The sequence below is a fragment of the Dipodomys spectabilis genome, unplaced genomic scaffold, assembly GCF_019054845.1.
Source record: "Dipodomys spectabilis isolate Male_0828 unplaced genomic scaffold, ASM1905484v1 ptg000175l, whole genome shotgun sequence".
In the NCBI taxonomy this organism is placed as follows: domain Eukaryota; kingdom Metazoa; phylum Chordata; class Mammalia; order Rodentia; family Heteromyidae; genus Dipodomys; species Dipodomys spectabilis.
The window spans coordinates 9,109,149-9,134,478 of NW_024870852.1; the positions used below are offsets into that span (position 1 = coordinate 9,109,149).

Sequence of the window (25,330 nt, forward strand, 5' to 3'; positions counted from 1 at the left end):
GCTCACAATCCAGCCTACCTTGCACACATCCCAGATCTCAGCTCCCCAAATTACCCCAAGCTCAGCAGAAGGGGGTCCCTGCCCCAACAGACTGAGTGATGGGCTTTCCCAGGCCGGCATTTCCACTAGCCTTGTCCCCTGTCACTGCGTGCCTAGAGGTGTCCACAGGAGCCCCTGACCCCCATATTCCCCTTCCAGTTCTTCCAGATCTGTGATCTGTGTCAGTCTCCCACCTTCAACCTTGGCCTGCCTTAGGCAACATAGTGTCTCATAGAGAACAAACCCAAGGTCAGACTTGGGCTGAGTACAGCCCAGGGAGTTGTCACCTCCCCTGACCTGCAAGTTAGACCTTTGTTGATGGCACACAAAAGAGCACTGGCTATTGCTTTCATTTCTTTTTTAAGTATTTTTAATTTTAGGTTAAACAATTAATGGGATTACAGCCTCCAGGACAATTAAAATAGCTTAGTGAAAGATTAAGTTCCCTTCCCCCCCCCCCACTTCCCCTTCCAGTCCCCCAGGGCTGTTGGATGTGTAAACACATACACACATCCCTAAAGAATGTATAGGATTTACTCGGACCCACATACTTATTCTGTAATTGCTTTGCCAATTGCAATTGCTGTTCTAAGCCCCTCCCTTCATCTCCCCTCTCCTTCCCCCCTCCTCTCCTCTCTCCTCTTTGCTAGTACTGGTGTTTGAACTTATAGCATGGGCACTGTCCCTGGGCTTTTTTGATCAAGACTGTTGCTCTGCCATTTGAGCCACAGCTCAATTAATTAGAGAGAAGACTTTCTTGCCCAGACTGGCTTAGAACTGCAATCCTCAGATCTCAGCCTCCTGAGTAGCTAAAGATGTGAACCACTAGTCCCTGGCCTGTTCGGTCTCTTGAGCTCAGTTCCTGGATACAAGGATGTGCTGGCTGTGATGGGACTGCGCATGCTACAAGTCCTTACTGGGAGCAGATGGGTCCTTTCCTGGCCTGGAGATCCCCTAAAGCCCCTCTCTCCTCCCTTCCCTTTCCCCTCCTCCTCTGCCACCTCGTGGAGCTCAGGCCCCTCATAGCTCCCTTGCAGAAGGGATGAGGCTGTCTGGTGCCTTAGAGAGGTTCCTCACAAGCCAGGGGTCAGTGGCTCACACCTGTAATCCTAGCTACTTCAGGAGGCTGAGATCTGAGGATCATGGTTCAAAGCCAGCCCAGACTGGAAAGTCTGTGAGACTATTATCTCCAAGAAACTACTCAAAAAAAGCCAGAGGTGGTGCTGTGGCTCAAGTGGTAGAGCTAGCCTTGAGCAAAAGAAGTTCAAGGACCACACCCTAGCCCTGAGTTCAAACAAGAAAGAAGGAAGGAAGGAAACAAGGAAGGAAGGAAGGAAAGAAGGAAGGAAAGAAAAAGAAAGTAAAGAAGGAAGGAAGAGGGAGAGAGAGAAGAGAGAAGTTCCCTGCAGGCCTTGGGCTCCCCCGCCTCCTGGTGGCTGCTCTCTGTAACTGCAGCAGTGCCTCCAGTCCCTGGTCCTTGCTTCCTACTAAGGGGGGGGGGGGGGGGGGGAAGGGGGCTGGGAGGGACCGGACCCAGTTGATGTCTAAGGTGAAGCTTCCAGGTGAAATGTGACTGCGGATTTGATTTGAAGGTGCCCTCTACGAATGCGCTGTTCTGTCTTGCCTGATTTCCTCCTTCCTTTCTTTCAGTTTTTGGACATACTGAGGTCTGAAATGAGGGCCTTGCTAGGCCAGTGCTCTGTCATTGAGTCACACATCCAGGCCTTTCGATTTTCCTTATTTTTCCAAATGGAGCCCCCCGTTTTCCCCAGGTCTTTCTGGACCTTGATCCTCCTTTCACACTTCCCCCACAGCTGGGATGACAGCTGTGAGCCAGCTTGTTATAGGTCAAGATAGGAGTCTCACAAGGGTTTTTGCCTGGGCTGGCTACCAACCATGACCCTCTTGATGGTTGCCTCCTGAATAGCTGGCATTCCAGGCATCTGGCCACTGGACCCAGCTAGTTTTCATTGTAAGGCAGATTTATGTTCTGTAGCCCGGGTTGGTCTGGTGCTCCGGAGTCTCCTGCCCCCACTTCCTGAGTGCTGGGACTACAAGTGCACAACACCACACCCCACTTAGCACATTGTTCTTGCTGGCAAACGATGAAAGCCCAGCAAGGAGAGTGGGCTAAGTTCACGCTGGCATCCGCATCATAGAACACCTCCAGCCATAGGAAAGAGCCCCGCCTGTCCTCTGGGCCCACATCTGACCAGCTATTGTCCTCCCAGAGCTAGCCTGTAGACAGCTCCCTCCCTCCCCTGGGTCTGAAGTCTCCATCTGAACCATCTCCCTGTGTGGTTTGCTGGCTCCGCCCACTGTGCCCAACTCCCTGCCCCCCCTCCCATTGCAGGCCCCTCTCTTCTGGAGAGCTCCTATTCTAACACACTGACAGTTTTCCTTGTTTATCATGTTTGATTTTCCATCTCCTGCTGCTACAGTAGCACTCTGTGGACAAAGACTTTGTCCTCTTCGCTGTGTCTCCAGTACCATCCCAAGGCCTGATGGAGAGCTGACACTGCATCAAAACTTGTTGGGCAAATCAAAATGAACAAATGAAACTGGGGAAGGGGACTTTGTGTAGGGGTAGAGAGAGCTCAGAGATAGTAAATGAAAAAGGCAACTTGTGGGGTCCCATGTGCTGCCCCCCCCCAGCCCTTTGAGTAACTTAAGGTGAGACAGAATTGCTCCAAGCAGTTTGGCTCCATGGCCAAGCATTTGCCTTGTGTGCTGGAGGCCCTGGGTTCCATCCCCAGCACTGTAACAGAAGAAAAATAAAGCCTCCAAACCCCAAAACTCAAATAACAGAGATAATAAAACTTTCTGCAGATTTTTTAAAAAGCAGGGGGTGGGGGGGGGGGGGAGGAAGGAGGCTGAGCATAGCATTCCATACCTGTAATCCCAGCTACTGGGTAAACGGAAGGCTGTCAGTCCAAGGCCAGCTGAGCAAAAGCTTACTTAAAGAACAACCTACCCCCCCCATCCCACACACACACAAAATGACAGACTGGGGTCACGGTTTAAGTGGTAGAACACTTGGAGCCCTAAATCCAATCCCCAATACAGCAAATAAATATGAACTAATTAATCAGTGAAAGAAAGGAAGTAGCACTACAGCCCATCAGGACACCGCCCACCATCTTCCCGGTACAGACATGAGCCTTAGCTTTAAACAGAGGGACAAACGTACGCAGTCCCAGATGTGCTGGAAGGCAGCCAGGGCCAGCAGCAGATGGCCTGGCAGTCCAGTGGCTCAGGATCGGTCATCTTAGCTACTCAGGAGGCTGAAGTCTAGAGGAGCGCAGTTCAAAGCCAGCCCAGGGCAGAACACTGTGTGAATCTCCATTTCCAACAAACCAGCAAGATGCCAGGCTAGAGGCATGACTCAAGTGGTTGAGTGCTAGTGTGCGCAATGAAGGGAGGTAAGTGCAAGCCCCTGAGTTCAAGTTTATACCAGCTAGAGAGAGAGGGGGGGGGGCATCAGGGCTGTGATGCCCAGCTGTTATTGTAGTTTTGGTTGATTTGCAGGCTCAGGTAAACAGCACTTTCCAACCACCCAAGAACCTGTCAGGGGATTAATGAAAGGCTTGGCTCCAGCCTAAGGTGCTCCACAGCTGTGAGAGGGACTGAGCTCTGACAGACCCCGCCCCAGCAAGCCACGCCCTCAGCCAGGGCCCGGTCAGGACATCTCCTAAGCTGCACCTGTGACTCAGGTCCTGGAGACGACTCAGCACTCCAAGTCCCTCAGCCACAGTGAAAACCTGGCCACTCTCTCCCCCCAGGTGACCGCTTTCAGCACACTGAAAGTACATTTCTTTTTCTTTTCTTTTTTTTTTGTGGGTCGTGGGGCTTGAACTCGTGCCCAGGCGCTGTCCCTGAGCTCTTTTGCTCAAGGTTAGCACTGTACCACCTTGAACCACAGCACCACTTCCAGTTTTCCGGTGGCTAACTGGAGATAAGAGTTTCATGGACTTTCCAGCTGGGACTGGCTTTGAACTGCTATTGTTAGATCTCAGCCTCCTGAGTAGCTAGGATTACAGGCGTGAGCCACCAGTGTCTGGCCTTAAAAGTGATTTCTTTCCTTTAAAAAAACACCTTTCCTATCAGTGGAAGTGGAGCTGTGACTCAAAAGTACAGTGCCAGCCTTGAGCAAAAGAGCTCAGGGACAGCACCCAGGCCCGGAGTTCAAGCCCCAGGACAGGAACAAGAAAAACACAAAAACTTTCCTGTTGCCGGGCGCTGGTGGCTCATGCCTGTAATCCTAGCTACTCGGGAGGCTGAGATCTGAGGATCGCGGTTCAAAGCCAGCCTGGGCAGGAGAGACTGTGAGACTCCTATCTCCAATAAACCACCAGAAAACCGGAAGTGGCGCTGTAGTTCAAGTGGTAGAGCGCTCCCCTTGAGCTGAAGAGCTGAGGGACAGCGCCCATGCCCAGAGTTCAAGCCCCACGACCGACAAAAAAAAAAAAACTTTCCTGTTAGTTTTACTACCTTTCAGGTCTTACCTGAACTCTCTCCCTCCACACCAGGACGCAGGTAGACAGGCGGGCTGACAGTCACACAACAAATACTTAGAGGACGGGAGGAGTCCTAGGAGAGGTGACAGATAAGAAAGACAGCAATAAAGGCTGAGCTAGGTCTTAAACATGAGGCTGGGCACCGGTGGCTCACGCCTGGAATCCCAGCTACTCAGGAGGCTGAGATCTGAGGACCAAAGTTCAAAGCCAGCCAGGACACCAAAGTCTACGAGATTTTTTTTTTTCTCCCATGAATCACCAAAATGCTGGAAGTGGAGCTGTGGGTCAAGTGGTGGGGCACTAGCCTTGAGCACAAAAGCTCGGACACAGCGCCCAGGCCCAGAGTTCAAGCCCCAGGACTGGAGAAAACACAAGCACACCCGCAGCCCCGGTTCAGATCTGCCGCCGCGCGGGGACAGCACAAGCCCTGGCCGGGGCCCGCGGGGGATGCGGGGGACAAGCTCAGGCCCCAGAACTCGGGGTGACACCCTCATTTCCGTGCCCCCCCACGTCGCCGCGGGCACACCCCAGGGCCCCGGGAGCCCTGCGTGAGCTCCTTGGGCCAAGTCCTTCGCCTCTCTGAGCCTCAGTTTCCCCCTCAGGACGACTGGAAGATGGGGTGGGGTGCAGGCCGCCTCTCCCCCACCCCATCTTCTTGACCCCCCCATCTCTGGGACTCAGTTTCCTCATCTGGAACAGGCGCCTCCGTGACGCCCCTCGCCCCCGCGGGGGTCTGGGGAGCGGGGGCCGGGCCGGAGGCCGGGGCGTGGGGAGGCCGGGAAGCGGGGAGGCCGGGAGGCCGGGGCGTGGGGAGGCCGGGAAGCGGGGAGGCCGGGAGGCCGGGGCGTGGGGAGGCCGCGCCCCGCCCGGCTCCTCCCGCCGGCGGGGCGGGGACAGGTGCGGCCCGGGCGGGCTGGCGGGCGGCCGCGCGCGCCGCCGAGCCGGGGACCCGACGGGACGGCCGGGCCGGGACGGTAAGCGGGGCCGCGGGGCGCGGCCTTTCCCCTACTTCCAGCCGCCGGGTCAGGTCGCTCGCGGGAGGCCGCGGGATGGGCGGGAGGCGGCCCGGGGCGGGGCCGCGGCGGTGCGGGGCCTCGGGCCGGCGCGGCCCGGCGGCAGGGGCCCCGGGCGACCCCCCCTCCCGCGCGGCCCCGGGCGACCCCCCTCCCGCGCGGCCCCGGGCGACCCCCCTCCCGCGCGGCCCCGGGCGACCCCCCTCCCGCGCGGCCTGGCCCCACGGAAGGGAGCGCGGGGTGCTGCGGGCCTGGCCGGGCAGGCCTCCCTCCCGGGGCGGGGGGCCCCACGGCGCGGGCTCCCGCCACACCCCACACCCGGTCCCTCGGGGCCTCTCTCTCTGCCTCAGTTTCTCCTTTTTTCCTCTATTCTTCCAGCTTGCTTTCTGTGAATTTCTGCTTCTTGCGTTTAGTTCTATCTGTCTCTGTGTCTGTCTGTCTGTCTCTCTGTCTCTCTGTGTCTTTCTCGTGTCTGACTCTGCCTCTCTCTCACGTCTTCCTCTCTCCCCTGTCTTATCTCCCGGCCTCTCCCACTCGGTGTCGGCCGTGGGCCTCCCTGCCTCCCTACCCTGCCTACAAAAGCCACCCTGTTCTCTGCTGCTCCGACTCCGGGCGGCCCCCACTCCCATGCTTGTCCCTCAACCCCGGCTGCCAGCTGGCTCTGCCCGGGCCACCCTGGCCGGCCGACCCCATCACGGGCTGCTGGGGCCAGTTCTGGCAGCAGCTGATCTCCCCACACATACACGGTAGGGGAGTGGAGGGAGGGGGACCCGGCCCTGGCCGTGGGGAAGAGGACCCCGGTGGGGCCTAGGGGTGCAGGGCCTGTGGGGAGAATCTGGGGGGGGGCCTCTGGGGCGCCAGCCTCAGCACCACAAGAAATAAAAGTCAAATCCCAGCGCCAGTGGCTCACACCTGTAATCCCAGCTACTCAGGAGGCTGAGATCTGAGGGGCAGGAACCTCCAAGAGACTAGACCTTAGCTTCAATTAAGCACTCCAAAACTGAAGTGGTGCTGTGGCTCAAGTGCTAGAGCGCTAGCCTTGAACACAGAGAGGTTCGAGGACAGTGCCCAGGCCCTGAGTTCAAGCCCCACAACTGACAAAAACACAGGGCCGGCCTGACCCTCTGCTTTCTAGCATCTAGACGCACAGGAGGGCCCGGTCCCTCCATTTCTCAATGCCAGGGAGGCTGTGGCAGGCCGAGGGCAGGGGAGAGCCTCTGCCAGCCCCCCCCCCACACACACACTGGCACACAGGCCACCTGCACCTACGCTCAGCTCACAGCAGAGGAGGCTGTGTGACCTCAGGTGACTCCTCTCCTCCTCTGGGCAGTTTCCTCACCTGAGCCACGCTCCCAATGACTGCAAAGGCGACAGATAGCGTGGAGAAGGCAGCCCCGCGCCCAGTCACTGTCCCCCTCATTGTTTTGGCTTTTGGTGTTTTGCTTGTTTGCTGCTGGTCCCAGGACTTGCGCTCAGAGCCTTGGGTTTTGCTTGCTAGGCTTCCTTACTCAACGTTGGCTGGAGGCTGGCTTCATACCCCAACACTCCAGATCTCAGCCTGGGAGTGGCTAAGGTGACAGGTGTGAGCCCAGCCCCCCCCCCCCAAATCCCTGGCTCCTCCCCACAGCCAGAATGTTAAACATTAAGTGAGAGCCCGTCTCTGGGTGGAGGGGCCTTTGGGCCACAAGAGAGAGCAGCCAAGCTCTCGCCTGCAGGTCAGGGCAACTCTCTCTCTGCTCTCCAGTCTCTTCTCCCTCCCAAGGCCTAGCCGCTGTGACCTTCCAGCTGTTCTCAGAACATTTAGATCTGTTTCTGGAACACTGCCGTGAGGCCCCGCCCCAGGGCCTTTGCACTTGCTGTCTCCACCCTGGACCCTCTTTCTCCAGACACAGTTCAGGCCTCCCCTTCCAGCCTCCCAGCTTTGCTTCTCTCTGAGCCCTTGGCCCTGGCTGATCATTTTCTATTTCTCTTAGTGACCACTTGCCTCACATTCCTGAGAGCAAGCAGGAGTTGTTCCCCAGCTCCTAGCAGGCAGCCAGTGAAAACAGAGGGCGTGGATGAAAGGGAACTCAAGGCCACTGCCCACAAGGCAGAAGATACTGATGCATACCCCATACCGCCGGAGGGCCTGTGGTGCTGAGCTGTTCCTTAGCATTCTGAAACATCAGGGCCTTTGCACGTGCGGTCCCTTCCGCCAGGGGCATCCCCACACCATCCCCTCCTCAGGCATGGCCACTCCTCACGGTGTCCCCAACCTGGGGAGGCCTTCAGAGGTGACTGGGGGCGGGGGAAAGGGGCGTGGACTCACCGGGCATGACCCTGACCCCCAGAACAGAGACACTCAGCAACTCCCAGCTGGCCGTGGGGAGACCTGGCTGGGGGAAAGGGGGTTGGCGACGCTGGTCCCAGGACGCACCCTGGAAGTCCAGTGGGGTTCCCTCCAGCTCCAGTTGTCAATGTGTAACCGGACACCTGGCCCAGCTCCTGTTACTCCAACAGCTTCCAGGTGGCCAGACAGCCATCTTCCACCAGGCCGTATCTCCTTCAATTATTTACTTCCTCCTCTTGGGTAGGTCGGTCATTTATTGCCTCCTGAGCAGCTTGGCTGCTTTTGCCCCTCTGCTCCCTGCTGCGCTGAGCTGGTGCCTGCATCCTTCCGGGCTCGGCCGTGGCCAGGCTGTTTAGAATAGAGAGAGAAACACCCACAGGACATGGCTCTGCTCCCCTTTTATACTTCTGCCCCAATCCCACAGGAAGAGCTCCGCCCTCCCTCTCCCCCTCCATCCCCCCTCCTCCACCCCATTTCTCTGGAAGACCTTTGCTCCTAAGTTTCCTCTTAAGATTTAAGGTGTGTCTAAACAGCTACTTTTGTTAGATTTTGGTTTTTGATCAAATCCTGGTTAGGAGAGGACCTGCCTTTCTAGGCCGGGCCATAGTGGATACCCGGACCATCCATTCGCTTTTGGGGTTCCATAGGCCTCCTGGAACATACATCTCTATACAGTTATCCAGGGGATTCACCACCGGGACAGGTCTAAGAATTGCGTACTCAACAAGCCACCAAGGAAGTCTGGTCTCCATGCCTCGTAGGACACATGGGCTGCCCGAGTTCTGGTTGTTACACCTGATTTCCAGGCAGCAAAATAAAGGAAATGCAGAAGACCAGAACAAGGACGGTCCTTCCCTTCAGAGAGCCCAGGAGGCCCACATTAAAGAGAGCCTGGAGATCATCGATGTCACGTGGGCGCGCAGGCATGTGTGGTCACGGTTTGAAAGCGTTTTCCTGAGAAACTAGAAACCTTGCATTTTGAATGCCACCGCCTGACTTAGAGATGGCTTGGGTGGTTTCAAGCACTGAGTGAACCAAAATCAAGCTCGCTTGCCCACCTGCCCACCTGGGCACTGGCCAGCGAGTTTCCAGTTTACAAATCCTGAGCTTCATCAAATCTTTGAGGAAGGAACACAAAACAAAACCAAACCTCCTAGCCTACCCAGCACCAGGCTGCCAGGCCCGGGGCCTGCCTTTCATCCACGCTCTCAAGCAAAACCCCAAGCTTTTGGTGAGGGGCTGGGAAGATTTCTTGGGTAGGATCTTGCGGGAAGCTTGGATGGAGGAGAGTGAGCTCCAGGCTGGACCACAGCTGGAGCTGGAGCACGCCGGGTGCCCAGGGAGTCCGCCTCTCTCCTCTGGTCCTCCAACAGCCCAGGAGCCAGGCCTGGCAGATGCCCTTGGCAGCCAGCTCTGGGAGAGAACAGCTCAGCCGCCTGCTCAGGGAGGCGGTGGAGCAGGCTGGGAGCAGGTCTGACCACCTCCGTTCTGGGTCCCCAGGAAGTTCTGTGTGTGGGAAAGTAGGAGAGGATGTGGCCAGGGTGTGGGAGGTGCTGTGGTGAGGCGTGGCCACCTGGACTCTCTCCTGAAGGTACCCGAAAAGGAGGGACCATCGGGGCATGGTCGTACACACCTGTAATCCCCAAGAAGCTGAGGCAGGAGGATCTCAAGTTCAAGGTCAGCCTGGGTTACTTAGGGAGATCTGGTCTCCAAAAATAAAAAACAAATTTAAAAAGGAAAAGGCAGGAGAGTCAAGCCTGCAGGACGATCGCACAGGGACCCGGCCAGCATCCACCTGGCACGGCCCTGGGCCTGGCCCCCTCTGTGTCAGGAAGAGCTTGGTGGGTGACCTATCTCTCAGTGCTGGAGCCTGAGCCACGGATGACTCCAGCCAGAACCTCCTGGAGGGGGGAGATGTCTCCTGTTCTGATTTTACTAATCATTGTGAGAAAAACCGTCTTTTCTTTTTGCTGCTTTTGTTGGGTGTGGGGCTTGAACTCAGGGCTTGGGCACTGTCCCTGAACTTTTTCACTCAAGGATAGCATGCTACACTTTGAGCCACAGCACCACTTCTGGTTTTCTGGTGGTTACCTGGAGAGAAGAATCTCGAGGACTTTCCTGTGCCAGCTGGCTTCAACCTCTGATCCTCAGGTCTCAGCCTCCTGAGTAGCTGGGATTACAGGCATGAGCCACCAGTGCCTTGGCTGTCTTTTCTTTCAACATGTGTTGCTTAAAAGTTCCTGCTTTGGGGGCTGGGAAGGTGACTCAGTGGTAGAGCGCTTGCCTTGCATGCCTGAGGCCCTGGGTTCGATTCCTCAGCACCACATTAAAAAAAAGCCGAAAGTTGCCAGGCGCTGGTGGCTCACACCTGTAATCCTAGCTACTCAGGAGGCTGAGATCTGAGGATCGCGGTTCAAAGCCAGCCCGGGCAAGAGAGACCGTGAGACTCCTATCTCCAATAAACCACCAGAAAACCGGAAGTGGCACTGTAGCTCAAGTGGTAGAGCGCTCGCCTTGAGCTGAAGAGCTGAGGGACAGCGCCCAGGCCCAGAGTTCAAGCCCCATGACCGACCAAAAAAAAAAAAAAAAAGCCGAAAGTGGCGCTGTGGCTCAAGGGGTAGAGTGCTTGCCTTGAGCTGAAGAGCTGAAGGACAGCGCCCAGGCCCAGAGTTCAGGCCCCACGACTAGACCCCCCCCCCAAAAAAAAAGTTCCTGCTTTGGGAGTTGGGAAGGTAGGCTTGCTTTTGCATGGGGCCCTGGGTTCAATTCCTCAGCACCATATAAGCAGAAAAAGCCGGAAGTGGCGCTGTGACTCAAGTGGTAGAGTGCTCACCTTGAGCTGAAAAGCTGAGGAACAGAGTTCAGGCCCCAACACCAGCAAAAAAAAAAAAAAAAGTTTTTGCTTTGGCCTGGTGGCTTGGCCTTTGTTAAGGAAAAGAGGAACTGCCCTTTTTGAGAAAAATTTCTTGTAAAATGTAAAGATTTCTCTTAAAGTGGTTTATTTTCCAGGATGGAATTAGGACACACCTTAGACTGTTCGAGAAATAGCAGAAGGTGTGGGTATATTTGGGATTACTTGTAGACTGTTAATCTTATTTCAAAACACTATGTAAATACATTTTACCCCATTCAAACTAGCCAGTTGTGAGCAGAGCTGAGCAGGTGGGTGGGGCCTGCGGCATTAGGAATAAATCCCTGAGCCAACTGCCTGTCCAGTGTGCTTGCTTACCAGATTTTCAGCTGATGGCACGCCCTTCTGAGTACAAGTATATTTTGCCTTACTGGGACAATTATTTTCCTATTATTGTGACTTGGATGGTTCTTGGAGAGCATATTTATAACAACATAAACTTAATTTTCCTGTGAATTAGAAACAAACTGCCAAGACACCTGAGACTTGCCAACAATCAGCCAGCCTTCCCGCATGCGCTGTGTGAGCCAGGGCTCAGTGTGTGCACCCTAGAGTGTCAGAGGGTGAGAAGAGCAAAGAGGGCTGCCCACGACCAGCTGGCTGCCCAGCCAGCAATGGCAGGGCCAGTTCAGCCTGCAGAGCCACCATTCAAGCCTGACTATTTGGGAGAGCTGGTAGCAAGCAGCTCAGGTGGGCTGACGCTGGCCCACGGGGCTGGAGTAGGTGGTCTCTGAAGGCCTGGCCCCTAGAGAATTCTGTAGTTTCATAAAGGGGAAAAATAAAAACATACTGAACTGGGCACCGGTGGCTCACACCTGTAATCCTAGCTACTCAGGAGGCTGAGATCTGAGGATCATAGTTCAAAGCCAGCCTAGGGCCAGAAACTCTGAGATACTCTTATCTTTAATTAACCAACAAAAGACCAGAAGTAGAGCTGTGGCTCAAGTGATAAAGCACTAGTTTTGAGCAATAAAGCTCAGGGATAGGCCCCAGGCCCTGAGTTCAAGCCCCAGGGCCAGCACCAAAAACCAAAACAAAAAAAAAAAAAACACCAGATTGAAAATTTATTTCAAGTAATGATGTCCCTGTAGTTAGGCAATATGTTCCTTGCTTCATAAATAAAAAGTGGGTTTTTTAAAGGTAAGACATACACTGAGGCCAGGAGACAAAGTGGCTCATGCCCAGCTATTCAGGAGGATCAGATCTGAGGATCTTGGTCTGAAGCCAGCCTGGGCAGATAGATCTGTGAGAATCTCCAATTACCAAGCAAAAAGCTGCACTGAAGGCATGGTTCAAGTGGAAGAGCACCAGCTGTGAGCAAGCAATCCTAGCAAGGCCTTGAGTTCAAATTTCAGTACCATTACACTCACACACACACACACACACACACACAGAGGTCACCAACCTCCCAGCAGGTCAAGGGTCCAGGTTGCTATAATGAAGAGTAGCTTCTTCTCTGTCTTTCTCCATTTGCTTCTGTTCCCTTACAGTGGAGCCTGGAGACTGCTCCTCCTCAGCCAAAGATTAGCAGCTTTCCCCAGCCTGAGTCCTGTAATGGGGTACATAGTATTTCAACAGTAGCTGAGCCCCTCTGCTAGCTCCTCCACTGTTGATAGCTACTTGGGTTGTTTCTTGTATTTTACTATTGCAATGATAATAAAATAATAACTTTATACATCAAATGGCAGGTAACCTTTGTCTTTGGGACAAACTTGTGATGAGAAATGACATCTTGGAGTCACTTTCCCATAGTGAAGAGAGGTATATGTGAAAATTTTATTTGTGTTTTTTCTTCTAAACTGTTCATATGCTATTCTGCATACCAAACTGTTGGCCCACTTTTTACTGGGGTCTTTTGTTGTTGATTTATAAAATCTCGTGTGTGTGTGTGTGTGTGTGTGTGTGTGTGTGTGTGTGTGTGTGTGTGTATGCGCCCATGCGTGCGTGGCGTGTGTACCAGTGCCAATATTTGAGGCTTGAACTCAGGGCCTGGGTGCTATGTCCCTATGAGCTTTTTCACTCGAAGTGATGTTCTACCATTTGAGCAATACTTCCACTTCCTGCTTTTTGGTGATTATTGGAGATAAGGGTCTTAAGGACTTTTCTACTGGGACTGGCTTCAAACTAAAATCCTCAGATCTCAGCTTCTTGAGTAGCTAGGATTACAGGTGTAATCTGTACCCAGACAAACTCCTTACAAATCAGGGAAATAAGCCTAGGGCTTGAACTCAAGGCATGAGTATTATTCCTGAGCTTCTCTTGCTCAAGGATAGTGCTCTACTCTTTGAGCTGCAGAGCCACTTCCGGCTTGAAAATAAGCCTGTTTGTCAGTGATTTATGCTACAAATACCTCCCAGGTTGTCATTTCCATTTCCTGACTTTGCTGGGGGGAACGGGGCGGGGGGGGGGGGGGAACGGGGGGGGGGGGTTGGGGGGGGAGGGTTGTTATGTGCTTCCATGTTGGCTTTTGTGTGTTCTCCCAAGTGTGCGGTTCAGAGCACTGAGCTTTCCCTCTGCAGCCCCTGGATTGATGAGTCACACTTAGAAAGGTTAGTCACAGGCAAAGGAATGTATCCCCATTTTCTGCTAATAAAAAGCCAGTTGGCTCCTGGGAATAAAATTCCCCAGCCGCAAAGTATAGTCTCTTGATGGATGATTCACCTGAGCTTTCTCCCCTGATGTCCTTCCCCGCCATTCTCCTGCAGGCTGATCTGCATGACAGTGGCCCCCGGCCCGAGGCACACGCACCATGGCCCTGCTGGTCCACCTGCTGGTCTGTGTCTTCGGGATGGGCTCCTGGGTGGCCATCAATGGGCTCTGGGTGGAGCTGCCGCTGCTGGTGACGGAGCTGCCTGAAGGCTGGTACCTGCCCTCCTACCTCACGGTGGTCATCCAGTTGGCCAACGTTGGGCCCCTCCTCGTCACCCTGCTGCACCGCTTCCGGCCCGGCTGCCTGTCCGAGGTACCCATCATCTTCGCGATCCTGGGCGTGGGGACCGTCTCCTGCATCCTCTTCGCCTTCCTGTGGAACATGACATCCTGGGTGATGGGCGGCCGCCACAGCATCGCTTTCATTGTCCTCACCTTCTTCCTGGCCCTGGTGGACTGCACCTCCTCCGTCACCTTCTTGCCCTTTATGAGCCGCCTGCCTACCTACTACCTCACCACCTTCTTCGTGGGCGAAGGCTTCAGCGGCCTCCTGCCTGCGCTCGTGGCTCTCATCCAAGGCTCGGGTATCAGCACCTGTGTCAACGTCACCGCTGATGCCACCCTGAGTCCTGGGACCACCAGAGAGACTCGCATCACCCAGGTACCGGCAGGACCGGGGCCACTGTGCCTGATCCCAGACAACCTTTTATTTTGATGAGGCTACAGATCCGTGATGCACATAGATTAAGAACAGAAGGAAGGGGCTGGGAAGGTGGCTCAGTGGTAGAGCACTTGTCTTGCATGTCTGAGGCCCTGGGTTCAATTCCTCAGCACCACATAAGCAAAAAGAAAAAAGCCGGAAGTGGCGTTGTGGCTCAAGTGGTAGAGCACTAGCCTTGAGCTGAAGAGCTGAGGGACAGCGCCCAGGCCCAGAGTTCAGGCCCCACGACCGGACCCAAAAAAAAAACAGAAGGAAGTCGGGAGCTATGGCTTACCCCTGTAATCCTAGCTATTCAGGAGGCTGAGATCTGAGGACCAGGGTTCAAAGCCAGCCCAGGCAGGAAAAGTCCATGAGACTCTTATCTCCATTTAACCACCAGAAAACCAGAAGTGGAGCTGTGGTTCAAAGGGGTAGAGCGCTAGCCTTGAGTAAAAGAGCTCAGGGATGGTGCCCAAGCCTTGAGTTCAAGCCCCATGACCAACCAAAAAAAAAGAGTGACACATGCAAATTAAGAACAGAAACCCTGTTTTACTTAGGTAGGGACTCAAAAAGCCAAGAGATTGATTGGAGTTTAGCACCCTGAGCCACAGCAAGCTCCAGGGCCCTGGGCCTTCTCTCTGTTTGGGAGTGGATGTGTGTGTGGGAGATGAGTCGAGGTTGCCTGTTAGAAAGGGAAATAAAGAATCTCTGGTGGCTGGGCGCCGGTGGCTCACGCCTGTCATCCTAGCTACTCAGGAGGCTGAGATCTGAGGATCAGGGTTCAAAGCCAGCCCGGGCAAGAAAGTCCTTGAGATTTCTCTCTCCAATAAACCACCAGAAAACTGGAAGTGGCGTTATGGCTTAAGTGGTAGAGCGCTCGCCTCGAGCTGAAGAGCTGAGGGACAGCGCCCAGGCCCAGAGGTCAAGCCCCACAACCGACAAAAAAAAAAAAGACTCTCTGGTGATAAAGGCTTGTTGCTCTTGCTGGTGCAGATGCCTTTCCTTCCTTACCGGTCGCTTCCCGCTCACATGGGCATCTTTACGGAGCTGCTCCTCTCCTTATGGTGTCTCAGAATAACCCGTTTGAAATGACTGAGGGAGGCAGGAAGGCGGCCTGTCCTGGCTTGGTGCAGTGAGATTTAGGGCCATGAGCCCCGCGATGCATGGCATGAAGACCACCGGTGCACGCCTAACGATGTTCCTCCCCAGCATGGCTGAGGCAGGTTTTGTTGGGGAATCTGTTATTCACCGATTGTGTACTCGGTCACCCTTGCAATTGCCATGGCCCTGCGTCCCTGCCTTCCTCCTCCTCCCCAGGGATGGGACTGACCCCTGCCTTGCTCTCTCCCCCAGGGCCCCGGCGGCCCCTCTCCGTCATTCCGCCTGGAGAGCCGCTACCTGCCCGCCCGCTTCTCGCCCCTGGTCTTCTTCCTGCTGCTGTCCTTCATGATGCTGTGCTGCCTCGTGGCTTTCCTCCTCCTGCAGCGGCAGCCCGGCGGCCGGCACGGCTCCATAGAGGACCTCCTGCAATCCCAGATCACCCTCCACTCCATCCGACCGCGAGAAGAGGTGGACTCGGGGTCTCCAGGCCCTGGAGACAGCAGCAAAGGCGGAGAGCCCCTGGAGCAGAAAGCAGCCCTCCTCCGCCCGGCCCAGCTGGCCTTCATCTACACCGTGGTGGCCTTCGTGAATGCGCTCACCAACGGCGTGTTGCCCTCCGTGCAGACTTACTCCTGCCTGCCCTACGGGCCGGTGGCCTACCACCTGGCTGCCACCCTCAGCTCCGTGGCCAGCCCTCTCGCCTGCTTCCTGTCCATATTCCTGCCGACCAGGTATCCTCACTTGGTCCTAGGAACCCCAGGGGATGGGGGAACACTTCATTCCAGAACTCCACACCCCAGAAGTGCCCCCCCCACCCCCTGGTCTGGCTGCATGGGGGCTGGTTTGGGTATGTTTTCTCTGCCGAATGTGGTAGTACACCTGCCATTCCAGTCACAAAGGAAGCTGTGGTAGGCGGATCAGGATCCCTTCCCCGCCACACCCCAGCAAACACACGAGGCCTGCTTGAAGAATAAGGCAAAAAAGAATTAGTGTGTGTCTGTGTGTCTGTGTCTATCTGTGTGTGTGTGTGCACGCGTGTGCGTGCAGCTCCTAAACCTTAAATTCAGGGCCTTGGCACTGCCCCTGAGCTGTTTTTTTTCTTTTTTCTTCTCAAGGCTGGTGCTCTACCACTTGAGCTACAGCTCTATTTCCAACTTTTTTTTTTTTTTTTCCGTCAGTCATGGGGCCTGAACTCTGGGCCTGGGCGCTGTCCCTCAGCTCTTCAGCTCAAGTCTGGCGCTCTACTGCTTGAGCCACAGTGCCACTTCCTTTTTTAAAAAATTTTCTTTAGTAGTTTATTAGCAACAAGTCTCATGGACGTTCCTGTCCAGGCTGGCTTCAAACTGATCCTCAGATCTCAGCCTCCTGAATAGCTAGGACTGCAGGTGTGAGCCACCGGTGCCTGGCAACTGATTTTCTGGGAGGCTGGGTCCCACCACTGCCACCCTGACCCTCAGGCATCTGTCTGTCCGTCCCACTGTGGGCGTGGCAGCCTGGGGTTTCCATAAGGCTGTAACCTTTAACCCCAGAGGGGTAGGCCATTCACAGTCATCCTCCATTCCACTGTTCCTAGGTCCCTGCTGACCTTGGGGGCCCTCACGCTGCTGGGCACCGGTTTTGGAGCCTACAACATGGCCATGGCTGTGCTGAGCCCCTGCCCGCTCCTGCAGGGCCACTGGGGAGGGGAAGTCCTCATCGTAAGTAGCTCCTCCTGTCCTTTGCCTCTCCCCCCACCGCCAGGGACCCCTCCTCCTACTGACCAAAGCCTTTGGAGGTGCAGGCTCAGGGGAGGGAGGTGACCGGTCCCCGCACTCCTCCACACGCTCCCGTCTGACCGTGAGAGTGGCAGCAGTGTCCCCAGCTTAGTGTGGGAGGACAGCCACCCACACTCCCCGTGCCCCGGGAGGTGGAGGGATCCCCGCAGCTCTGCAGGGTCTCCCTGATGCCGAGCCTCCCTCCTCCCCCCCCCCCTCTCTCTCTCTGGATCACATGGGCCCACAGGTGCTGTCCTGGGTCCTCTTTACCGCCTTTCTCAGCTACATCAAGGTGATGCTGGGCGTGATCCTGCGTGACCGGAGCCACAGCGCCCTCGTGTGGTGCGGGGCAGCGGTGCAGCTGGGCTCTCTGGTCGGGGCGCTGCTCATGTTCCCGCTGGTCAACGTGCTCAGACTCTTTGCCACCGCTGACTACTGCAGCCTGGACTGCACTACCTAGGCCTGGGGTCGGGGGTGGGGGGGAGGTTGGCACTCTGAGGCACCGGCCTGCCCCCACCCCTGCCACCTGCAAGCTGGGACCCAGGGGTGGGAGGGGGCACACAGCCCAGGGTCAGCAAGGGCCTGGAATTGCCAGGCACAACCCTCCCCTCTCCCCAGCGTAGCAGTGTCACCAGACCTGGGACTGACATCCCCCCACCCCCCACCCCAGCCCTAGCCTGCCTTGTCCTTGGACTTTTGAGACCTCTGATTTGAAGCCTCCAGTTGGAGGCAGGCTCACCGATGTTAAAGGGTTAAGAGCTGGGACCGTGAGAGCTGCCTCTGGCAAGCTGTGTGACCTCGGAGAAGCCCTTGACTTCTCTGTGCTGCTGCTTCCTTGTCCGTTAGCTGCACAGGGAGCATGTGGCCAGCCCCTCTCGGATGGCTCCCCAGGTGACAGCCGCAGCCAGAGAGATTGAGGGGCTGAGTCCTGGGCAACTTGGCTTTCCAGTTCCTAGTGTGGACCCCACTCCCGTGCCTGAGCCCCGTTGTGGATGGTGAAGCCATGCTCTGCGAAGGCCACGGGGCCCGCTGGGAGACAGATGACACCGGGTGCCCACCTCAGATCGAAGGTGACCCCGCCCCTCTGCCCGCCGAGGACCCTGGCACCCAGTTCCAGCCCCAGACAGACTCGCAGTCATAATGGGGGGGGTCTTATTTTTTAAATAAAATTCTTTTTGCTTTTCCTCTGCATCCATCTTCAGTTTCCTGTTGAGGCTGAGCTCAGAACGGAACAGAACCAGGGAGTTCCTTCCTCCCTGCCTCCCTCCCATCCTCCCTCTTTCCTTCTTTGCTCCTTTCTTCCTCCCTCTCTCCCTCTCTCCCTCCACTTTGGGAGAATATCCACCACAGGCCTCCGGTGCCCTTGAGTTACCCTCCCCCCTTCCCCCTCCCCCGTCTGTCCAGTTTCAGTTTCCAGACCAGCCACAGCCTGGAGGTATTCCTGTAGCCAACCCAGCACCCAAGCACCCACGTAAGTGCCCGGAGCCATGCCCTCAGCTAGTGTGGTTGCCTGTGGGTCCAGAGGCTGAGACCACCTGAGCCCAGGAGTTCAAGGCCAGCGTGGGTAATGTAGCACAGAGAGAAGAAAGGGAAGGCGTGAGCTGAGCTCTGTGGTACAGGCTTGTAATCCTAGCTGCCAGGGAGGCAAAGACTGAGGGACCAAGCTGTGAGGCCAGCCCAGGCAAAAAGTTCAGGAGACTTCATCTCAACCCATGGCCTGTCAAGGTAGTGCACACCTGTCACCTCAGCAATGCACTGAAACACAAATAGGAGGATCATAGTCCAAGCAGACACAACATGAAATGAAAACTTGCCTCAAGAAATAACCAACACAAAAAGGCAGGGGCCTAGCAAGCACAAGGCCCTAAATTCAAATCCAAAAAGAAAAGAACATCAGAGGCCAGGTGGAACAATGGTTCACACTTGTAATCCCAGCTCTTCAGGATCATAGTTTAAGGCAAAAGTACAAGACCTCATCTAAAAATCAAAGCACTGCTGGGCATGGGTGGCTCACACCTGTAATCCTAGCTACTCAGGAGGCTGAGGTCTGAGGATCGTGGTTCAAAGCCAACCTGGACAGGAAAGTCCATGAGACTCTTATTTCTGATTAACCACCAGAAAGCCATAAGTAGTGCTGTGGCTCAAGTGGTAGAGCGCTAGCCTTGAGCTGAAAAGCTGAGGGACAGCGCTCAGGCCCAGAGTTCAGGCCCCATGACCAACAACCAAAAAAAAAAAAGGAAGAGAGGGAGGAGGAGGACAAAGGGGAGGAGGGAATGGAGGGAGGGAGGAAGGAAAGGAAGAAAGGAAAGGGAAGGAAGGAAGGAAGGATCCGAGGCCAGGCTTGGTAGTAGGCATCTGGAATGGCAGCTATTCAGAAGGTGGGAGGGCTTTATTGGCTTGTGAGTATTTGGGGGTGAGCCTGAAGGGGACAGAGGCCCCTGTGCCAGGTGGGGGCGGGGGGAGGAAGGGGAGCGGGTAACACAGGCAGAAATGTGCCCGTGGCTCCTCTCCCCTGCAGGACTTGGGAGTCCCAGGGGACAGACAGGAAAGGGGCCGCAGTCCTGCAGCTGCTCCGGTCTTGTTCCTCAGGGCAGGGTCCCAGGAGCCTCCCTTTGCCTTTTGTGGGGTGGGTGGCCTGAGGGGGACTTGGGGCTGTCTGGAGACCCCCCCCACTTCCCACGTGGCTCTGCTTGAGCAGGCTCTGCTCTGCCAGGAGCCCTGCGTCTGTCTGGGTTCGGCCTTGCCCTGGTCCCCTTTCCCGTGCCAGGCATCTTCCTCGGGCGGCAGATCTCAGGTCCCTGAAGGAGGCTAGGAGCTGAGCTGTTCACCTTGAATCCCTGCCCTTCCCGGGGCTCAGCCCAGCACCCCACCCTGAAGGTTCAATGGGGACACCCACGCCCTGGTTCCTGGAAGGCGAGGACAAGGTGCTTGGCAGACACAAAGGACTTTGTCAAGTGGCTCGAAGGTCACTGGCCGCAGGGGTGGGCACAGCCTAACCAGGTGAGGATCCCACAGGACGAGGCAGAGGGGGTAGAGGTCCGGGGGTGGAAGGGGAGAGGGGCTCAGTGCCCAGCCTTGGCTGCCCGGGGCTGAAGGAAGAGTCGGGGTCCAAGCACAGGGAGTGAGGAGCCCGCGGGCGTGGAGGGCAGTGGCCCGGTGATGGCTGGAGAGGGTCCGGCTTCTGTCACCAGCCTGACCAGCCCAGAGGGTCCTCCCAGAGCCCGGACCAGCCCTGCACACGCGGGTGCTATGGGATGCTGGGCCCAGGAGACCTGCTCTTATTTCTTTTCCTCTCTTTTCTCCTTTCTTTCTTTCTTTCTTTCTTTCTTTCTTTCTTTCTTTCTTTCTTTCTTTCTTTCTTTCTTTTCCTTCCTTCCTTCCTTCCTTCCTTCCTTCCTTCCTTCGTTGTGGGGCTTGAACTCAGGGCCTGGGCACTGTTCTGAGCTCCTTCACTCAAGGCAAGTGCTCTACTACTTGAGCCACAGGGCCACTTCCAGTTTTTTGGTGGTTTATTGGTGGTAAGAGTCTCACAGACTTTCCTCCCGGCTGGCTTTGAACTGTGATCCTCAGATCTCAGCTTCCCGAGTAGCTGGGATTACAGGCAAGACTACCGGCGCCCGGCCCCACTGTCCTATTTTGAGGCCGCTGCCCAGGAGCAACACTAGAAAACCAAGGGCACAGTGCTGTGGGAGGGCCTCTGTGCTTGGGTCGTTCTGTGGACACTGTGACAGCCACCAGCAGCAAACTTCCCAGATATGGTAGCAGAGGGTGGGGGGTGATCCAGCCAGGGTCCCCCAGAACACGGCCCCGAAGCCCAGCTAAGTGGCTCCGGCTCCTGGCACGCTCCTGGGCAAATGCTGAGCTTGCACACATGGCCCTGGGAAGCTGGAAGCATCAGGCCAGCAGGGCTGCCCTGAGGACGGATGGACGGACGGACGGACAGACGGACGGGCGGGCGCTGCGGCTGCCGCGCTGCCGGGGCTTGCAGGCTAGCTTCCGCCCTGCCCACCGCTCTGAGGTCGGCTGTGGCAGCCATCAGCTCTTGGGCTTGAGAAGGCTGGGCAGGCCCCGCTTCCTGGGCCACCCTGGGCCGGGTGCTGCCCTCCCTGCAGGCCCTGGCCGCCACACAAAGCTGCCCGATTTAATTCTCATCACTCCCGAGAAAAAGCCCAGCAGGGTCACACACATCTGTAATCCCAGCACTTGAGGCCAGGAAGGTTCCAGGCTAGCCTGGACTCCATAAAGAGACTCTGTCTCCAAGCACAGCCGGTGGCCTGGCTCAAGTAGCAGACAGTGCCAGGCCTGGTTTAAATTCCAGTACAAGGAGGGGGAGGGGAAGGGGGATGGGAAGGGAGAGGAGGGGAGAGGAGGAGGGGGAGGGAAGGGGGAGGAGGGGAGAGGAGGAGGGGGAGGGAAGGAAACTAAGAAACAGAGGGGAGCTGGGAAGGTGGCTCAGTGGTAGAGCACTTGCCTTGCATGCCTGAGGCCCTGGGTTCGATTCCTCAGCACCACATAAGCAAAAAGAATAAAGCCGGAAGTGGCGCTGTGGCTCAAGTGGTAGAGCGGTAGCCTACCTGGGACAGTGCCCAGGCCCAGAGTTCAGGACCCATGACAGGACCCAAAAAAAAAAAAAAAGAAACAGGGGTTAGGTATCTTGCCTCGTTACCCAGCCAGTGAGTGGCACAAGACTTGCACCCAGGGCCGCTTAAGCTGCGCATTGCCTGGTTTTCTGTGCCACAGATTATGAGTCTAGAAGGGTGTGGACTGCTCAAAGAAACCCTCATCCAAGGCTAGCACCAGATGGGGAAACTGAGTCACCAGATTAAAGCTCTACCACCTTGAAAAGCTTAAGCCCTTTCTCCCATCATTCTCTCTCTCTCCCTCTCTCTCCCCCTCTCTCTCTCTGTCTCTCCCCCTCTCCCTCTTTCTCTCTCTCTCTCTCTCTCTCACACACACACACACACACACATCAGGGTGTGACTTAACTCACAGAGTCTGACAGCATTGCTGCTTCAAGGGTGAGCAGCAGTGGGACCGGGCGTTGTGTCTTCTGTCTGGCTGTGCTTTGTGGCTCTGGGTGTGCAATGGAGGCTTCTCCTGCGTCTCCTACGGATGACCACAAGACTGAAATCCAGGAGGCCGTGCGGCGAGCCCTGAGCGTGTGTGGCTGGCACTCTGGCTCTGGCCTAGCAATCCCTGGCCAAGCCCTGGGCGCTGGACCTGCCATGGGAGAGAAACCTGCTCGTGGAACCTGCGAGGGTCCCGGGCTGGGTCCGTAACGGGCTCCAGGGCTCAAACGGCTTACAGCTTGCTGTGATGCCTGTGTCTCTCCTAGGCTTAGAGCCTCCCCTGACTTGCCACTGGGTCATGGCCGCCCAGAGTCTAACATCGATGTGATTCAGAATAACACCAGCAACTTCTGTGCCGTGTATAAACAGGAAGGAGGAATTGCGCCTCTTCCCATTTCCCCTTTCCCCGCTGGCAGGAATACAGAGGTAAGGGCAGGATCGGGAGCAGCTGTCTTAGCCCATGAGGAGGAAGATGCAGGTTGAGAACAACACAGCCATATTCGCACTCACGCTCACAGCCTCCCAGAGCCCACTGGAGAGATCAATCACAGCGCCAGCCTCCTTCATTCGGGGAGAGAAAACTGAGTTCAGGTGATTTTTTTTCCTTCCTGGATACTTCTGTACTTTGACTTGGGGGGGGGGGGGGAGTATTATTTTTCAAGTCAACAAAAATAAAGTCTAAAGAAAGGAAAGTTCCTATAAATAGAGCCTACTGTTTAACTCACCAGGGCTTGTTCAGGTGAGCCTCCAAAGGCCCTTCTCTCCTCCCCCACCTCTCTCTCACACACACACACACACACACACACTTAAGTTAGATTGATTGTGTGTGCCAGTGTTGGAGCTTGAACTTAGGGCCTGGGCGCTGTTTCTGAGCTTTTTCACTCAAGGCGAGCGCTCTACCACTTTGAGCCACAGCGCCACTTCCAGTTTTCTGGTGGTTCATTGGAGAGAAGAGTCTCACAGACTTTACTGCCCAGACTGGCTTTGAACCGTGATCCTCAGATCTCAGCCTCCTGAGTAGCTAGGATTACAGGCGTGAGCCACCCATGCCCAGCTTTACTTCGCTCTCACTTCTTGTGTTTTGATTTTAGAGTATGTTTTCTTCTGCTGAATTAAGGCAAGGAAAGGGCTTAGAACAGCACCGGTCTTAAGAGCTTAATAAACGCTAGCTGTTTTATTATGCAACTGGAAACAATCCTGTGTGCCCAGGAAGAGAGCAGCACCAGTGTGGACGGCCTGAGTGGGCACGGACGGGAGTGGGGTCAGACCCAGCGTTCAGAGACCCCCACAGCCCTGGGCAGGAACAGACTGAGAGTCACAACACAGACCAGCCCTGCACTGACCCCTTTAAGTGCAGCCTGTTAGCTGCTGCGATGGGTCATGCAGAAAACCGCATGTCCCATCCTTCAGGTGACTCAAAGCAGTTTGTCAGAATGGTTCCACACATGTTTGGGGATAGCAAAGTGCAAGCAGACCCCAGCCCCAGGACTCCAAGTCCAGTGCTCTGTCTTTCCAAGGCCGCTGGGCCTCTCTGGGCAGAGGGGCAGGACAGGCCCCTGGGCTGTGTCTGGAGGTGAACAGTGAGGTGGGTTCCAATCCCAGCTTTGCAGATGGCTCCGCGAGACCCCCCATCCCCTCCTGTGTAAAAACACAGCGGCATGCACAACAGGCACTGGCTGCAATGCCGCTTCCCGCCAACAGGTGGCACTGTGGCCCAAGAAGCAGGAGAAAGGGGTTAAAGAATGGGGTGTCCCTGGAGGGGGGATCTGCTGAGGGTCCTACAGGCTGGGAGGGGCACAGAGGTACACTCCAGAGGACGGGCCATGCCCCTGAGGCTCACACAGACTAATGTGATCCCACAGGACAGATGAGGCAGCCCAGAGAGGCAAAGCCACCTGCACTAGGTCACACAGCAGTGTGCACCACAGCTGGGACATGCTTCGGGCCTCCAATAATGTGGCCGTTGTGTAATTCCGGCACGGCCTCATGCCACCTCAGCCGGTTCAGCCCTGTGCGGTCGGCATTCGCAGTTTCATCTCCCAGTACGGGGAAGGAGATGAAGACACAGAGAGAGGTTCATCCATTTGCCCAGGGCCACACAGCCAGAGTGAGAGCTGGGATTTCTCTTTAGAGTTGTTCTGTGGCCCTGTACTGGCCTGGCTCTCGAGACTAGACATAAAGGGTGGCCATAAAGATTGGCAGAATTGACATTCAAGGCCAACCAGGAGCAACAAGTACTCAAGAACCCATCTAAATCAATTCGAGAGAGAGAGAGAGAATAAAAAACACCCTAGGCATGGTAGCACGGGCCTGTCATCCCAGCCGCACTGGAAGCACACCTAGGAGCATCAAGGTCTAGTCTTGCCGGTTATGTGAGGCCCTACAGAAAAAATAGCAAAAAGAAAAAGAGTTGGAGGTGTGGTTTAAGTGGCAGAGAAGAGCAAAGCAGAACAAAAGCCTATACTACCCGTATTCCCCTGGGTCCCTCGGTGGCAAGTGGCAGAACTGGGGAGCAATGCAACAGACGGGCCCCAAGTTCACTCTCCATATCAAGACACTCGTTCCTCAGAGGAGGGCGGAGGGGTGGGCTGGGGACTCCGCTAGTCATTCAGCGAAGGAGTTGACAGTGGGGGAGGTGAAGTACTTTTCCATCCAGGTGCCTGCTGGTGGCTCCCGCCTGTCATCCTAGCTACTCAGGAGGCTGAGATCTGAGGACCGAGGTTCGAAGCCAGCCCAGGCAGGAAAGTCTGTGAGACCTCCAATTAATCCCCAGAAAACCGGAAGTGGCGCTGTGGCTCAAGTGGAAGAGCACTCACCCTGAGTGAAAAAGCTCTGGGACACCGCCCAAGCCCTGAGTTCAAGCCCCATGACAGATGAACAAAACCCAACAAAAGATCTCAGGATCTCAGGATTCCAGCTGCAGGATTCCAGAGGCTGGGCTGCAGAGAGGCCACCAGGCAGGGAAGGGACAGGGATTCTTGTCTGATTCTTCTGCCCACAGACACTCACACCCTGCCCCCAGGGACAGGGCCTCTGTCCCCTCCATCGGTTCACCCCAGCTGATGCCCCCTCTTCCCAGTGGAGCCCCCCCCAGCTCCCCTCATTGTCTGAAGGGCTCAGATGGAAGGCAGCGCCTTAACCCCTTCCTGGCCTCTGTGCTTCCTCCTCTTGCAACTGTTACTAAGGCCTGGCCCGGGCTGGGAGAGGCCCTGGTATTAATCACAATTAGAGGTCAGCATGTCAGCTGG

At 55.8% G+C, this 25,330-nt stretch overlaps 1 protein-coding gene across 4 annotated transcripts; it reads left to right on the top strand.

The window, feature by feature from the left end:
- Window positions 1-5,478: 5,478 nt before the first annotated feature.
- Slc52a3 (solute carrier family 52 member 3) lies at window positions 5,479-25,172 on the top strand. 4 transcript variants are annotated; one of them, XM_042694565.1, is made up of 7 exons: window positions 5,479-5,530; window positions 12,498-12,570; window positions 13,515-14,119; window positions 15,512-15,990; window positions 16,833-16,956; window positions 17,261-17,480; window positions 25,162-25,172. In XM_042694565.1, the coding sequence occupies exons 3-6, from the start codon at window positions 13,559-13,561 to the stop codon at window positions 17,471-17,473; spliced, it is 1,377 nt and encodes a 458-aa protein (XP_042550499.1). In that variant the 5' UTR covers window positions 5,479-5,530; window positions 12,498-12,570; window positions 13,515-13,558; the 3' UTR covers window positions 17,474-17,480; window positions 25,162-25,172. The 4 variants fall into 4 exon arrangements, with proteins under 4 accessions (XP_042550499.1, XP_042550498.1, XP_042550501.1 ...); XM_042694564.1 differs by lacking the exon at window positions 25,162-25,172 and having other exon boundaries at window positions 17,261-18,168; XM_042694567.1 differs by lacking the exon at window positions 25,162-25,172 and having other exon boundaries at window positions 17,296-17,421.
- The last annotated feature ends 158 nt before the right edge of the window (window positions 25,173-25,330 follow it).